The 17,738-nt window shown below is 35.9% G+C and overlaps 1 protein-coding gene across 4 annotated transcripts in view; it reads right to left on the bottom strand.

Annotated features, from left to right (window-relative positions):
* Positions 1 to 23: 23 nt before the first annotated feature.
* The window catches only part of LOC124431794 (4-coumarate--CoA ligase 1-like), a 133,761-nt gene continuing 116,046 nt past the window's right edge, over positions 24 to 17,738 (bottom strand). For 2 of the 4 annotated variants that reach the window (XM_046980078.1, XM_046980077.1), the window contains exons 2-7: positions 3,155 to 3,292; positions 2,871 to 3,078; positions 2,437 to 2,770; positions 2,064 to 2,358; positions 910 to 1,456; positions 24 to 693 (exon numbers count right to left, since the gene is read on the bottom strand). In XM_046980078.1, coding sequence (XP_046836034.1) covers positions 575 to 693; positions 910 to 1,456; positions 2,064 to 2,358; positions 2,437 to 2,770; positions 2,871 to 3,078; positions 3,155 to 3,271 — 1,620 coding nt within the window. In that variant the 5' untranslated portion in view covers positions 3,272 to 3,292 and the 3' untranslated portion in view covers positions 24 to 574. Of the gene's footprint in view, positions 694 to 909; positions 1,457 to 2,063; positions 2,359 to 2,436; positions 2,771 to 2,870; positions 3,079 to 3,154; positions 3,293 to 5,645; positions 5,812 to 10,068; positions 10,191 to 17,738 lie in introns of those variants that run through there. The other 2 variants (XM_046980079.1, XM_046980080.1) reach the window with 2 other exon arrangements.

Raw genomic sequence — 17,738 nt, 5'->3', positions numbered from 1 at the left:
ACGGTTTTCAATATAAATACAAATTTTTGTCTTAACATCGAATATATTTATTTTTCATATAATATATATTCAGATATTACGTTGAATCTAACTACGGAGTAGGTAAATTATATATTCATTTTCTTTATCTGAAAGAGATAACGTGTAATTGGATATTGTTGCATATCTCATTATGGTCTCTTCGAATCAATAATATCCATACCAAATTATCTCTTTCTTCAATTAACTTCAAGCAAGCAATCTTTTTTCCGAGTTAATAACATTCATGATCATGTCTCCCTCTAACATGTTAATCAGGTATAGATTATAAACATAGACCTAATAATATTGTAGTATGTTTATGGTATATATATATATAAAATTGCATTTTGAGTGACGTATTTGCGTCGAACGATGCAACAGGTATCTCCATTTTATTTCGCATGTATGTACGAAACTGTAACATTATCATTGGTGATTATTGCATTTTTTATATTCAAAATAGTTGAAATATGCAAATAACATAGGAAGTAAATTTGAGATTATAAAAAGGTCGAATAGAAAAGAGAATATTTCCCACGGCGAAATTTAGTCCTTACAAATTGGACGCCAATCTTCGAAGTTCGCGCCGCATGACCTTTCCAGTCGAATTCCTAGGGATGGCATCGATAAAACGTACGCCACCTCTCAGCCACTTTTGCGGTGACATTTGTCCTGTAAATTATATTTAATAATTCAATCAAGACGAATGAAGAAGACTTAAGAGAAATAGGACAATACGATAATTTATCGTTAGATAATAAAAATTATATCGATCCTATAGAATACTTATAAGATAAGCAGGAATAATTAATTTTTTTTTATTTCAATAATATAAATTAAAAAGACAATTAACGAAATAACAATCGTAGAAAAAAATGGCGAACGTACTTTTAACGTAGTCTGCAATTTCTTGAGCGGTTACTTTCGTATTAGGCTGCTTCACGATGAAAGCCATTGGTAGTTCGCCAGAATTTTCGTCAAGTTTACTAGCGACAGCAACATCCTTAACAGCAGGATGAGAAAGTAGGAGAACTTCGATTTCGACCGGTGAGACCTGATAACCTTTGTACTTAATGAGCTCCTTTAGTCGATCGACGATGAACAACTTGCCAGTCTCGTCGTAAAGACAGACGTCACCCGTATGAAGCCAACCATCATTATCGATTGTTTCATCGGTCGCTTTGCGATTACCGTAGTATCCCAACATTAGGATATGTTCGCCTTTGATGCACAATTCTCCCGGTTGCATCGGTCCTAAAGTCTCGAATGTCTCGGGATTGATTACCTTACATTGTATACCGGGCATAAGGTTACTGATAGCATTGTCGTTCTCACCGGACTTGTCGCTAAAGCCGATCACTAACGAAAGCTCTGTCATGCCATAAGCATTAGTAATAGACTTTAGGTTTAGTCGTTTCTTTGCCTCCAATAGCAACTAAAAATATATCAAGATAGAGTATGCATCATATTAAAAAGAACTTTTTAGGATATCTTAAAATTAGCTCAAATTTATAAAATATTTTATAATCATTTTTTGTACTAATTGTACGTAAATTGAATTAAAGAAAAAAAAGAAAATATTATAATTACATAGGATACGTCGCGATTTAGCACAGATTTACATATATCCATATTACCTACCATAAATTGATAATATTATTATAAAGAGTTTAGAGGCGAGATTGTATAAAAAAAATTTTACTAGAAATTAAGAAATGTTAGATATAGGAATATACGATCAATCTACAGATGTAATCGTGAAACACGGTAAACGTCTTTTCCCATTGGTGCCATTTTATTTCCTCCTTTTTGCTCGTGAAAACGAGAAACGGTGTTCTTTGTTCACTTTTCCGCATCTCGACTTCGACCCCCTTCGTGGAGCAAAGTAAAAGACCGACTTTGGCACTTAGCACTCACGTTCCCTCCCTTTTCCTATTCCTCTCTCTCTCTCTCGCTCTCTCTTTCTCACTTCCTTTTTATTTTATTTTTCGTATCGATAACTTAACGGACCTAATGCGAGTTACTCGGGAAACGTAACTTACCTCCTTTGGTAATGGCGCTGCTCCACACAGGACTTTCTTCACGCTTCGAAAATCGTAGCTAGGAACGGCCGGGTGTTTTGCGAGAATAATCAGCACCGACGGCACGACAGGTAGAAAAGTGATGCGATATCTTTGAATCGAAGTGAAGAAAAGTTCCACTGAGAAGTTGGTAATTCGGACTAGCGTTGATCCAGTTAATGTTACAATTGATATTATACCGAAGCCATAACCGTGATACAACGGGAGAAACGTTAATATCCTTTCATCTTGCGTTATGTCTAGATAATTGGATTTACTGAAATTAACAATGATCATTTTAAATTATTCCTTTTGTAATTTTCTTTTGCTTTATTCGCCTATAATAAATATTTACCATATATTATGCGTGAAGTTTAACAGATTCTGATGAGACAGCTCTACTCCTTTTGGCAAACCCGTAGTACCGCTTGAGCATAAAATTAATATTGGCCGTTCCTTATTATCACCGATATCAATAGGAATATATCGATAAGGGTCTGTGTAATAGTCTATCGTTTCCAACAAACTTTTTAGCGTAGGCACGTTACTCGTAAGTGCTTCATCGTCTAATTCAATCAATTCCATCCGCCAAGATAGATCAACTACTATTTTACTTAGTAGCTTTTCAGTTTTTCGAGATACGAAGATAATTCGCGGCTTCGAAATGTTTAGCACGTGTTTCATCTCGACTAAATAAAACATTATACCGATATTAATCCGAATGTGTAAAAATAATAATCATTGTTAAAAAAAAAAAAATGATATCGCCATAAGAAATTTGTTGCGAACGTTCTGTATACGAAGGATTAAAAGGTGCTATCACTGCTCCAACATATATGCCTGCCAATGCTGCCACAAACCAATTGCGATGATTTTCCGCAGCAATAGATATCTTGTCTTCCAATTTAATATTGCGCCTTTTTAAAATCTCAGCGAGTTGGACGCTTCTTTCCAATATTTCCTTATTCGTTTGAAATTGTCCAGTTTCAGCGTCAATCTGTAAGAATTGAATTTAAATACAAAATTCTTTAAGGCTCATCCATCCAATTAATTAATAAAATTTTCTTACATACCTCAAAAATACGATTAGAATATTTTCGCAAATGTTCTAAGAAAAATTGTCCTACTGAACACTCTAGCACTACCTTATTGGCGGGTGGGCCTTTGATTATTCTCCCTGTCTTAGACATTTTTTTCGAATTATCGTAAACCTGCAACAATTAATTAAACAGTTTAATATCGTGGAGTTAATAAAAGCTCCGAATCATTTGTGAAAGCATTTAAATAGACGTAATGTAATCATTATCACATAGTTTTCAAAATTGTAGCTTAGTAATAACACTGTCACTATCAGATGGGTTCGCATACAAACTCTATATGTTGGTTAATCGATACTAATGACAGTAATAACCTTGTGATAACGTTTCCACAGCTGTTTGTATATACTGAAGTTCGGTCAAATAAATGAATCAGTTTGATTTTCAGAATATCTATCAAAATTCGCATAATTATTTTCGGCTTTAAACGATAATTTTCCGCCTCTAAGAAAGAAAATATTAATAATATTTTTTTTTTTTTTTTTTTATGTCATATCGAATCGATTCTTTAATAATGCCAATAGAATCTTTTTTTAAATCTTTAGTTTAATAATTATTACGAGTTGGAATTTCTTTCAAAACTTAAAAAGCTATAACATTCTTGAAGAATTGAATTGAAGATGAATTTTGTAAAAGTCTTTTATCTCGAGATAAAAGTCGAGATATTCTTAAGAAGATCGCGGAAAACAATATTCAAGAATTCTTATATACTACGGTAGAACAATGTTCAACAAGATTACAGAGAGCAATTGTTTCAAAGGATCAAATCCATCATGCGCAGCCTATAGAATCTAACAATGCCTTCAGATCTATTGGCATTTATCTGAATAATTAAAGACATTAGTGAGTAACGATGCTATTACTGATAAGACATGTAACAACACATTTCTAGAAGTCATTAAAACGTTATAATTTCGTTCGAGAATTTTAAGACAGAGGAAACTTGAATGCTTCCTTCAATCCGATTTGAAAATGCACGTTTCATGCTGACACATACATATACAATGCACGTACATATATAAATACATGTATATTTAAATCAATGTATAAAATTGGTTTTACATTATAACGTATCAATCACCATACATGGCAAGACTAATCTTTACACGATGAGGATAAATCTGAAACCAATTGAATTTTATGATTCGTGATTCAATGCAATGAATAGTATCAATTGATTTCTATAGATTCAGGGCAAAGTGTCGATTTTTCCTAAATTCTTATCCCTCTAGAAGTTGGTACAAACGGTCATAAATAAATGAGAAAATATATTTTCAAGTACATTATATAAGTACTTAACCGATCAGAATCTTCATGGAATTTCATGAACACGATTGGGTCTTCCATGTTGGATTGTAACTGATAGAATGTATATCATAGTGTTCCAGGGTTATCCGAGACGAACATCCGCGTGGATGTCCTCACGATGTAGCCAGACAGGTAGGAAGGAAGGAAGGAAGGAAGGAAGGAAGGAAGGAAGGAAGGAAGGAAAGGGAGAAAGGGGTGAGAATGCATTGGAGGGAATCACTGAAGTGCTGGAGATTCACTCTTCTGGGGTTGGCTTCTAGTCTCGACGTGTACGCGGAAGTAGCCCTGTACGGATGGAAGGGTTGACCAGAATCGTCCGGGGATGAAGCCGCGTGCCACTCTGATTGTAGCCAGCCATACTGGGACACGCGAATCGCATACCGGCGATTCTTGGTTTCATGCGGCGTGCCTAGACACCCCTGGAATACTTATGACCGAATAGACCGAGCGACCGAGCTGGCTGACTGTGTTGGTGTAAGGGAGGGTGAAGAGAGGATGAAGAGAAGTGGATGGGGTTGAGAAGGTGTCAGACTCTCGGCTTTAGTCGTAGAACTAGAGAGAGAGAGAGAGAGAGAGAGGGCGGGAGGAAGGGAGGGAGAGGAGACAGGGCTCCTTTTTATATAAAGCTTCCACGGTACCTTTCAGCTTCGCAGTTGGATTTTGTCTCTGCATAAATGATAAAAGTCTCGCCGAACCATTACTCGTATTCTGGTGAAAGAGTTTAAACGCTGTCTCTTTTCTTTTTTTTCGCAGTGGGATATAAAGACTATTTGTAACAGTCGTTTTAGACCTTTTCCTCGCCATCGCGATAGACAATGCGTATTATGAAATATACTGTGAGACCGTGCGGTAGCACCGGGAAAATTAATTGGACACTATTGTGGAGTGATTTCCATTGTCACTTCTATCGAACTTATTACATTTAATTAACGTATTCATTCGTAATTAATCTTATATTAACCGAATTCAGTTATCCTATTTAACTTGTGTCATATTGTTAATAAAAGTCTATTAAATTGACTTTGTGAAGTGTTCTGTTAAAAGAACGAAAGGGAGATAAAGAAAAGAATGATTTGTCATATATTGGGAAAAGTAGATAAATGAGACTCGCACTCGTTGTTTAGTTAATTACTCATACGAAAGAGAAGTAAGTACCGACCGTGCGCGCTTGTCTCTTAATCGTTTCCAGAACAGATTCTGAGCTATATCTCAGAGCCTTCAGGCATATCCGTCAGACCCACAGCTGGGACGATCTACTTCCTCCATTGGTATCATCATCCGCGTTCGTAGAATCGAGCGATTTCGTAACTTCTCTTCTTCGTTGCGTATTAATGCGCGGCTACGACTTAATGGAATTAACGATAGCCTCTCTCTCTCTCTCTCTCTTTATAAAGGATGCTTCGATGATATGAAAAGGAGAGAGAGGGAGAGAGAGAGAGAGAGAGAGAGAGAGAGAGAGAGGTTCAAAATTTTGATAACATGTGACTTTATCTGGAATTCTCGAGCGCGCAGGTAGTCTGTTTACTTAAGATAATGGCGAAAGCGGAGTGCCTGGGCGTGGATGGAAGAGTGAAAGAGGGAATGAAATAGAGAGAGAGAGAGAGAGAGAGAGAGAGAGAGAGAGAGAGAGAGAGAGAGAGAAGGGTGAAAGGATATTTCAGCAGGCTATGTTGAGTTTCTGCGTGAGGAGCGACGGAGAAGTCGCCGAGGTGGAGATGGAAACGAAGGTGGGGCTTCGGAGTGAGGGGCTTTTCGAGGTATCAAGGAGAAGGGGAAGTGAGTTGAAGGTTGGAAGCGAAGGGGCTAAACGGGAGAAAGAGAGAGAGAGAGAGAGAGAGAGAGATAGAGAGAGGGGGTGGTTTACCGGAGGAAGAGGGCGAAAGGTTCGGAGGATGAGAGTGAAAGAAGGTAGGAAAGGGAGGCGAGATTCTCTCTCGGCAGGCTACAAGAACTTCATTTTCCGAGCCATTACGTCCCGTCCCACTCCAACCTTCTCCCTCTTTCTCTTTCTCTCTCTCTCTCTCTCTTTTTCTTTCTCAAGCTCGTGGAAACCCCTTTGCCCCTTAAATTAATTTATATCGAAATTTTAAATGACACTCATCGGCCCGAGCAATAAATAACACCGACGACGTCGCCCTCGGCGATGCTTTTTCAAGCGTGGACGAACGTTACCTCGCCGATTGGTATTGTTTAGGAAATTCCTACCTTAGCGAGTGCTTTAATTCTCCTTTCAATCTATTCTCCTTTCTCTTTCTCTCTCTTTCTGTTTAGCTTGTACTCTTATCTAAAGATATTTACTTACTTACAACTACGAGGAAAATATCACGTATTTTTATTTATCAATCGTACTTGAATGATAAAGAATCGTCGCATGGTTTCCAATTTATTCGATAATTTAAACAAAATTAGATAAATGAATTTTTGATGGAATATTAAAAACGAATATCTTATTACAATACGAAGAATGTAATATAATTAATGCTAACATATTATTAAATGATACCAGTGTGATTAGATGTATTGTATTTAACGATACAAAGGATCGTATAATGATCCTAGTTACGATAATTGGCAGAATGTTTCGAGAAACGGGTCGTATGATTTTCTCGTACTCGTCAGTTTTCACATTTCCGTCCGAGCTTTTCCTACCTTTCTCAATAAACGCAATTCTATATTTTCGCTAACGCAGAAATTCGTCAGCATCATTATTTCAACATAACCACATTCAGGATTATTACGGATCAAAAACTACCGGTCAAATATATTTAAGCTTTTGTAATTGATAAAAAATTTAATGTAAATTTGTTTTATTTAAAAATCTCTATAACTTGAATTTAAAGCATTCTTAGGTTGTTTTTCTTTTCTTTTTTTCTTCTTCTCTCTCTCTCTTTTTCTCATTCTTATCATTATTCGCCGAGACTGTTTATCTATTTTATTTCTCACCTAGTTCTTACAACTTCTGTTTAATTTCGTTCAGCCTTCGTAAATTTTCTTCAACGGTAATGCAACTCGCTCGTGGAATGTGCGAATCTTCATCAAGGAAAAATCGTATTAAAGTTATATGCTTATCGTCGGTGACCATCAAGGAGAATTACAAGTATATAGTTTCAAAATGATTAAGGCTCTATAAAATATAAATCCGCGTTTTTTATTTAAAACGAAAATATTGTGGGATAGTAAAGATGCTAATTAAAAAAGAAGAGATATAAAAACTCTATTCTAATTCTATTATATACTTTAAACGAATGAATTTAAGAATCATCCGCTTTTTAATCAGATCCTTTGTCATATTTTATTTGTCAACGATAATGCGATTTATTAGAAAGAGAGAGAGAGAGAGAGAGAGAGAGAGAGTTTTACTATCGGGAGATGCACCATTGTTCTTTCGTTTTGTTTTTTCTTTTTTTCTTTCTTTGAATAAAGTAAGTTAATTTCGTGAATATTAGAATTACATTCTTTTATTCTTTAAGGAAAATAAATAAAACAAAGTGGAATAGAATTAGCAGGGAACGAGTACACTTGAAAAGAGAAAGAAAAATATGCAGGCTCTTGCCTTGTCAGATAACGCATTTTTTTTTTCAAAGGAATGACGTGTGGCCGAAACTGTAACAAGTCACAAAGCAACGGAGCCAGTGCATTCTGGTTGAAATAGTAGAATATCTGTCACTCAGAATTCTGTAATAGTATTATACGAAGCTCCCTTCGCTGAAGGCACATTAGTATTATATTATGCGTTACCATTCTCGTGCCATCAAGCATTAAGTGACTTTTTTAAGCCGCCTGTTCCTGCACGACGTTTTGTGATTCGGTAATTAGATTCTTGACGTTATTACTAGGTACGTAGGATTGTCAGTAACGGGAGATGAAGAGGGAACGACCTACCTAGCAAGGTAGACTGAGAAATAGGATAATGAAGAGAAGGTGGAAATAGAAGAGGTTGAAAGGAAAATTCATCGAGTTCGACATACCTTCGTCATAAATTTAACGAATAACTGAACTATAATATATATGTATATATATATTCTGTTACGATGCTTTAACTATGATATACTTCTTTTTTAACTCATTAATAATCCAAATAATAAATCGACCGATGACTCCATACGCTTAAAATAGCCTTGGTAATAATTCAGGTCATAAATTACTTTAGCATTTTCACGAACAAAACGAACGAATTAATCCTCATCAAATGCAATTCTCATAATCGCTAGTGCGATCCATACTTCGTGTCCCTTTTAAACAACGTACCTCTTCGGTAACGGAGTAATTAAGCCGAATATTAATGAAGTCCGTGCTGTACGAGAAAGCGTGGCGATGTGATGAGCTAAGAGGAGGAAATGGGATAGGGAAGGAAGGGAAATTGGTGAAAGAAGATTCGATGGAGGGGAGACAATGAGCGAATGCTGTGTAAAGCGATGCAATTGTCCTATCGAGCGTATAGTCTCCTGAGAGAAAGAGAAGAAACGAAAGATAGGAGAGAGATAGGGAGAGAGAGAGAGAGAGAGAGAGAGAGAGAGAGAGAGAGAGAAAGAAGAGAATAGAACGAATGGATGAATGCATAAATCGGAGAAAGAGATTTCGTACCTACACCTATACATATATGTATATCATAAAAAGCAACGTAGAAAAGAGCACACACATTCGAATAAAGAGATAGAGAAAGAGAATGAGAAAGCGTATATATTACCGTACACATGAGGCGACAAAGTGGAGGAGGTAAGGGGCGCGTACTAGCGCGAGCACCAGAAACGGCTGTTGCATTGTACGCGTGGTGCGAATGGCAGAGAGGGGTTGTTGTCGGCTAAAGTATGCAGAGAAATTGTTTTGCCCCCGTAAAGGAGGGATGCCACGGCTTACCGCACCGCTGTCATCGTTCCTGCTATGTGTACATTTCTTCCTAGTATGGGTACAAGCAAGTAAGTACTTGTCCGTGTAGATATGTATGTAGATAGGTAGGTAGGTAGTTAGGTATGTATGTAAGTGTCTATATATATTTGAGTATATGTGTAAAAAGCATGCAGGTACGGTCTCCTCTATCCTTTATTGTATTTACGCGTGTACCAGCACAATGTTCGATGCCACGGACAGTGGTCCTCGGACTATTTCAGGAACGAAACTACGACTTCTACGATAATCTGAGAATTGTTCGCAAATTCTGTCAATGCTTTTTCCTATATCCCTTTTTTCTGTTCTTTTTTTTTTTTTCTTTCTTTCTTCTTTACACTTCTCTCTTTATTAATTCTTCTATTTTAATATTTTTCCTTTTTCCTTTATTTTTCATGCCGTAGAAGAAAAATCTACGGATAACAGATCTTGTATTTCGATTGACTAAATTGTATTTAGTCATATGACTTTTTCCATGAATTTATTATTGCTTATTATCGGGGATATTTAACAATTGGATTGACCAATAAATAAGGATAGAATTTTTAATATTTCGATCGACAAGCAATCATCGACGAGATATAAATTAAAATTTGTTAGAGATAAATCGGATGTTTCTATTGTAATTCAAAATTAATTTGTCAATAGTAACGTGTTAAATATAAAATGGAAGGATGAATTGGAACAAAGAGAATTACCTTATTTTCAGGATTTTCTCGCTTTACGTGCTTCTTTCGTAAATTTTTCACATGACATCGATTGTCGTTAATATTCTGAGAAACATTTTAGTTCGAACGTTCGAAATATACTAAAAAGTAATTCCGCTAAAAGAAAATTAAAATTTATGTGATTGATGATAAAATGTTATCGGTCGCTTTAAAATATACCGTTATCACTAATTTTATTTAATTATGCCATTGCTTTTTTATAGTTCCGGGTAAAATAATTTTTTACGTAACCCATTACGTCATCCATTTAATTACACATGATATTTTTTATGATATCGAATATATTTGTTATAGTTAGAATTATATTTATTAATAAAAATTTTCTCTCCAAACGTATTAAATATAGAATATTTATTATTATTATTATTATTATTATTATTATTATTATTATTATTATTATTATTGTTATTATTATTATTGTTATTAGAAAGATTAGGGAGAATTATCGGAAGAAACAGCGAGTTCTCTCCGTCTCGCCGTGACGCGTTTTCGCTGTGAATGCCAAGGCTTTAACATAGATTCGATGCCCGTAGGGCTTGCTTTGTTACAGTCCACAAACCTCTGATACCGGTGGCATACTTCAGGGTAGAATATGCCGAATACTTTTGGTATGAAGTAGCTATACGCCAGCCTGAGAAGATCACATTCTCGCTTCCGAGCAAGCTTACCTCGGCTTAACTCGTTTCGCGATCCTTAAAGCTACGGAATACCTACATAAGTATGCCAGGAAACACAATCGCACATACTAGAAACGTTTAAAGTCGCTACATCCGGTGACTGAATTTCTACTTAAATTATATAAATTTTGAATTTGTTTTTCACCCTCTTATCTGTCTAGTTTTTTAATTGAGCTTACAAATCGTAGATCAATGTTACATTTCGTTATGAAATCGAAGATAACGTTTGAGTTAGTCCGCTCGGTTCAGAGATTATCCGAGCGTGGTTACGGAATAGCGAGAGCGCGATTTATATGACAGAGAAATCTAGTTAAACAGACTGGAAACGGTCTAAAGGCGAGGTCATAAATTACATCTCTATAGGTTATCGCTCAGGTTTATCGCGCGAAACCGCTGCTTTGCGTTTAAGACTTAATCTCAATGCATATTCTATATTATGCATTGTGAATCAATTAATTGCGATTCGTTAGGTATACGTTCATTTTAAATTATTTGACATTTGAAAGACAAAAAAAGCTTAATGGTCTATAATAAATTTTAATTGATATATTTTTTCTTTAAAATTAAAAAATTTTGTCAGTCATATTATTCTGTCAGTTCGCATTCTTATCATTTAACTATGAATAATAATCTTTGAATGACGTTCAAAATCAACAATACTTTTATGGATTATATTATATAAAAATTGCAAGTTCAATTAATCATTTATTATCGTATCGTTTAATAATCGATCGTACGTCTTCGCTCGTTATCGATCTTCCTTCTGCCATTGCATTCGGATAGGAATAGAATGCGGAGGTAAACCTTATTTCCTTCGTGCAATTACTTTCAATTCCTTGTTCCTATGTAATTCATTGTCCGTGCTCGTCGTCACGACATGATATAATACAAATCATATTTCTTTTTTTCCACAGAAGTAAAATTATGAAACGATTTTTCGATGCCAAAGTAAGTCGGTTTTATTTGGCATTACATTGAATGCCAAATGTAAACTTATTAAAATTATTATTTTAAATTAATAAATATTATATAACAATCATATTTATATTATTCATTCATTTCACTGATGAAAATCTTTAATGAAAACATAGGTTTATCTTCAAAGGAAGATAAATGAGTAAATATTTATTATTGGTTTTATCAAAACTTTTATTTTTAGTTTTATCAAAACATATACAATAGGGTAAGCTGAAGAGACGGGTGCCGATTTTGGCGAGAATCAAACGTTTATCTTTGGATGCTCCATGGCAGAGAATCGAAGCGTAGTTGTCCAAGTTCGATAAGCTGCCGATGAGACGTCTTCATGGTCGAACTGGCTGCCTTCGCGAATTAAGCTCCGGACAGCAGCCAAAGTTCTCTTAGCGGCTGACCCGATCTCTAACTTCCACAACGTTACCGCTAATTCCAAACACCCTAGGTTAAGAGTCTACCCTCGTAGATACGTCTATATCCTTCGATGTTCACTTAAAACAAACTCTCCTACCTTTCCCCGACATAAATAGTGTATACTATTTCTAAACATATATCAATTCTCATTCTTTCGTTCGAGAACAATTGCTTGTAGTATTTTCTTGTTGAAAATTGTTCGTCCTGTCGCAGATGAAAAAGGAAAAAAGGAAAAAATAGAAGAAGCTTTTTAAGAAATTAATTAAAAATATTTAGTGAATGAATTCTTTCAATGTCATTGATATACAATTAATTTTTTGTTTAATTGAAGATTAATAATTGGCAATAACTATGAATGAAAATATATAACTCGATGTAAACCTCATTCTTTTGGCTTCTTGGTATTATTCGTGAAAGAAATATCGAAGAAAATATTTTCCGTGTCAATTCTCACGCTTCATTATTTAATTTGCCTCTAAAATATAGTTCGGAGAAGAGTTTGGCGAAGCCGTCGGGACGCGTGCTCGTCGAAAATGCAAATGACCGGCTGCCAGTTAATCGACGTTTATCGCCGATAATTTCGCAATTTATCATCCTCTCGCGTTTAGAATACATCGTGCATGGTGACACATGCCTTGAAGATATAGCTATAATGAGTATTATGGGTGTGCGTATCTATAAGCACGTAGAAATTAAAGTCAACAGGAATACGAGTAGAAAGGATTTGATTGATTATTTTATAATTGTTTCTTAATCTGGTTAAATCGATAAGATGCCACTTATTATGATATCTATATGATATCTTTCATAAATTTTGTCGTATCGTACTTAGGGACCCTAGAACGATGAAGATAAGCATTTTAAAATTGTTTTTTCTAAAATAAAAAAAGAATATATATATATATAAATAATCTTTTCACGTTTATAGTTCAAACAACAAGAGTCATCTCGATCATCGATCAACAATATCGCGCGCGGACGATCCTTCGTAATAGAAATATCCAAACGGAAACTGTTTTAGTTTCCCGCATCTACCTTGGATCTGCATTCCAAATCCGGGTTTTCAAGTAAGATCGTGTTCGGATAAGGATCCTGGCTTGTTTGGATACGCCGAGTTATCCGAACTTAAAGTGACGGATTTGTATAATCCGGATAATCAAGGTAATTCGAGTAGCGTCAAACTTTCCTCTACTTTCTTCGATTTCTTTCGAAATCTCATCGTCTTTTATTCGAATTTGTTTCGTCCATTTAAGTACGATACATTCTTTCGATCTTTATCATGAGACGATAATCGAAGTACCACAAGTCATTTTTATCCTTCATAGGCATCGTTTAGGCAATGAAATAATTAAATAAATATTTTACAATGATTATGGGAGTTTCTTCTTCTTTTTTTTTTCTCTCATCAATATCGATCTATCTTATGTCAATTGATAAAAGAGATTATTGAAATTATTTTTATTTTTATTGTTTTATAAAGCCACGGGGATTTATATAATTCATAAGTACCTTTATTGTTCGATCAATTTAAAGAAAATGCAGAATTATTTTAGAAAGTTTCGTTGCACAATTTTCCTAACGAATTTCCAAAGCTCGATTTAAGGTGCCATCGAAGCGTCCAAGTTGCAAAGATATCGGCGAGCTTTTCGCCGTGAGTTTAGTTGGAAAGTGGTTAATATAGAGTATGGAGGGTTGGATAGTAGCTGCTATGGTATACGTGCATGCATTACCCAGTTTCTCTCTCTCTCTCTCTCTCTATCTCTCTTTATGTCTTTCTCTCTCTCTCTCTCTCTGTTTCTCTCCTTTTCGTGGGTGTGTCTCGAACGATGGTGTAATTCTTTCAGTAGCGGCACCCACGGAGGTCGCAGTTGTACTGTAAATCCCAAAGTTCGTCGCCGGCGCTAATTCGAAGTTTGGCGCAGTTGCTGCAGAGCTCCATGGCCCTCTCAAACCCCTTTCGTTACCACCCCGAATGCGCACCTATACACACGGACGTTTCATTCGCCTGTGTATTTGAACGTAGCACTTATTGCATGATTGCGATTGTCTGCGTTTTCGTACGTATGTATATGTATGAAGGTTAGATAGGTATATAGAATAGGTATATCAATAGATATATAGCATACTTCGTAGAATTGAGGAGAGAAAATACAAAGAGGCGAAGGAGGTAGGAGGAGAAGTAGGAGAAGGAGTAGGAGAAGGAATAGGAGTTGGAACGCCCTTGGTTTTGTGTCTTTGAGGAGAGAAAAGACAGACAGAGAGAGAGAGAGAGAGAGAGAGAGAGAGAATTTGGTTGAAATTGGTACATCTACGCGTACCCTGTTCAGCTGCGAATAATTGCCGTAGATGATGAAATCATGACAAAGTGTGATGTTATTGCTGATGGTGCTGACAGACGCAAAGTCGACTTACCAGTCCAGCAGGGAGCATCTCTCGAAACCCTCTAAAATCCTTCGAATTCTGAAACGACGATGAATTTTGCGGACTAGCTCTAACCGATGAAGCCATCTCTTTACTGTTCGACCATCTATATGGCCAATCCCTCTTCTCGATTTTCCTTCTCCCTATACTTCTTCCTCTCCCTTTGTATCTATTTCTTTTTTTTTTTCTCTCATTTCATTTCATCCGCGTCGTTTTACTAATGCGCCAGTTAATGCGATACAATTGCACGAAGTTTCCACGACGATCGATTTATTCTCGCACGGTTTTTTTACGTGCTCGATTGAAAATTTTAAGCGAGCCCTGGGATACGTCGAGAGGAGTGAGACTGAAGTGAAACGATTTATTCTCGATACTTTTGTACTTCAACATTTATATACGTATTTACGTATCTACATGTTGTATGTAGGTATGTATGTCAAGTAATATTGTCTCTTCGTCGAGAGAACGAAATAAAAATGGATGTTTCGCAGCTCTTTTCTTTCTTCGATGAAGTTTGATTTATTCCCGGAAAATTGTTGCTTTGGTAAATTTTACACGTCATGTTTATTTTATACGTTGACATTTTAACGAATTTCTTTCTCTCTTTCTTTATCTCCTTTTTAGTTTCTGCCTTCTCTTCTATCTAACAAACCGGACTAATTGGGCTATTTCGGCTCATCAATCGGATTTTTTTTTCTTTGTGTGTGTGTGTGTGTGTGTGTGGTTTTTTCTTTTTTTTTTATTTTTTGTTTACTTCGTACCACATTCGTACGATCAATTTCACGAGAGTCGACGGATACATCCACAAATTTAGGATCGGTAGTGTCCGTGCGTAGTATATATGGTAGGTATGTAAAAAATTAAACGAAATTAAAAATATTCCCTTCATTTACAATTATTACTAGAAATTTTATCCTTATAAACAAATTTATTTACCATTAAAATGATTATTTATAAATATCACGGAGTTATCGAAAATATTACGTGAAAATTATTGAAAGGGTATGCGATTTAAAGCGTTGTACATATTTATATTTCTACGAGTAAAATCCTTATGATTTTTATTTCATATCAAAATGATCAAGAATTAAATAATCGGATGTAATCAAAACTAATTGATTTTGTGGAAAATGTTCTAAGGGATGTAGAACTATGTTGTTCATGTCAGACAGAAAATGTCCCATACGCAATGGAGAAAAAGAGAGTGAGTTTTCTTACAAGACACTCTGTAGATGGCCGGGACGACGTTGGCTCAGAGAAAGGAGGGATAATTGAATACAACTTGATCGAGCCGCGCGTTTCCACCCCATTAAATCGGGCTTAAGCTCGTAAGGGAAGGGAAAAGGGTGGAATCGAGAAGGTACGGGGTGAAAGAGGCAAAGCGAGCGAGCGAGCAAGAGAGAAAGAGAGAGATAGTGGGAGGGAGAGTGATAGAGAGAAAGCGAGAGAGAGGGAGAAAGAGAGAGCGGGGGAGAGAGAGAGAGAGAGAGAGAAAGCGAGCGAGAAAGAGTGAGAGAGAGTGAGAGAGGGGGGGGGAACACTCCGTTGGCTCGACGGGAAGGCGAGAGAATGTTTACTGCTGCCCCAGCTGGAGGCCAATCAGTATAGCTGGCCCTCCTTCTGCAACCCTCCATCCATGCTTGTGCCACATACCCCCATGCAATGGAAACGCGAGGGCAATAGCTAAGCCGATGTCGTTATACAGCTGGATTATTCCTCACCCTCTCACAGCGGCCCGTTATGGCGATAATCAAATTAACTCACTTCGAATTTTAAAGACACAATCCTCCCTTTCTCTCTTCTCCCTTCTTCTCTCCATCACCCTTCATTCTCCTTCATCAAATTTTCCCTTCTCGGTCTATCTCTTACCGCTAATTCACTACGACGCCGAGTCATTCCTTATAGGCTTTACTTCTCTTACATTTCTTTTTTCTTTCTTTCTTTCTTTCTTTCTTTTTCTTTTCTTTTCTTCTCCTCTTTTTTGTTTGTCTTTCTTCGTTACTAACTATCACTACTTTTTCATTATTATTTCTTTTTTCCTTGTCTTTCTCGTTTGTACGTAAATCTCTTTGACGTTGTAAATTCTTATTGGTTATTATCATTGCTCTATGATTATCTTAATGATTTTTAAATTTGTTGTAGAATCACATTGGATAATTGCCGAGCGATAGTTTTCTTTACGTATGTATAAGATAAACAACATATAGGTTTGATATTAGGAAATGGTCATGCCCGAAGTGAGATAAATTCTCTTATTATATATTTGGAAAACTCGAGTGGCATAGAGTTGATAAACAACGAAATCCTTTGATCCTTTCAAAATGAACGTATTAACGATTTCAAACAATTTTGTAAAGCATCATAAATCCGTCGAACAGTAAACGTATTTCATTGATCTGTAAATATATATATATATATATATATATATATATATATATATTTATATATATATATGGATAGACATATACATTGATGTATATACGTCTGTGGATTAAAATGATCGTAGTGACTCGTTGAGTAGCGATAATCATGATGGGACCGGATCGTATTTGTTCTCCTGAATGAAACAACGTTACAACGAACGGCACAGGATTATTTCGTCGTTTTTAGATCAACGATTATCGTTCGTAGCGTCGTCCTCTATCGTATCTGCCTTCTCCATTCCCTTCTGAAAATCGTCATTTTGCGCATCAGATATTTCTATGCGCATATTTCCCGTCTAAACTGATAATAATTGGAATACGCTTCAATGAGAACGCTTTGTGCGCAACGGCTCTTGTTCCTCGATTAAAGCGTCTTTCATTTGCACCTGTCATTTGCAAGATTATCAGTCGGGTATAGAAGGATATTTAACATTGACATAATGGACATAATGTAACGATCCAGTACGATGCTGATCCCATAAGTTCGAACATAACAAAAAAAAAAAAAAAAAAAAAAATGAAAAGAAAAGAAAAGAGAAAATATCATTGGAAATAAATAATTTTGTTCATCATTCTTTTTAGTCATATTAATAATAATAATAGCGTTTAACTTCGATCGAATAGGAAGGAAAGAGATGGATTCAAATCGATTAGGATTATTTAACATTCGAATCTCGAGCTTTGCCGATTTCCATTACAGATCCCAATGACAAATCGTAAACGATATTGATAG

This window comes from Vespa crabro, chromosome 22 (assembly GCF_910589235.1).
Source record: "Vespa crabro chromosome 22, iyVesCrab1.2, whole genome shotgun sequence".
In the NCBI taxonomy this organism is placed as follows: Eukaryota; Metazoa; Arthropoda; class Insecta; order Hymenoptera; family Vespidae; genus Vespa; species Vespa crabro.
This window is presented reverse-complemented; position numbering and strand designations above follow the sequence as displayed.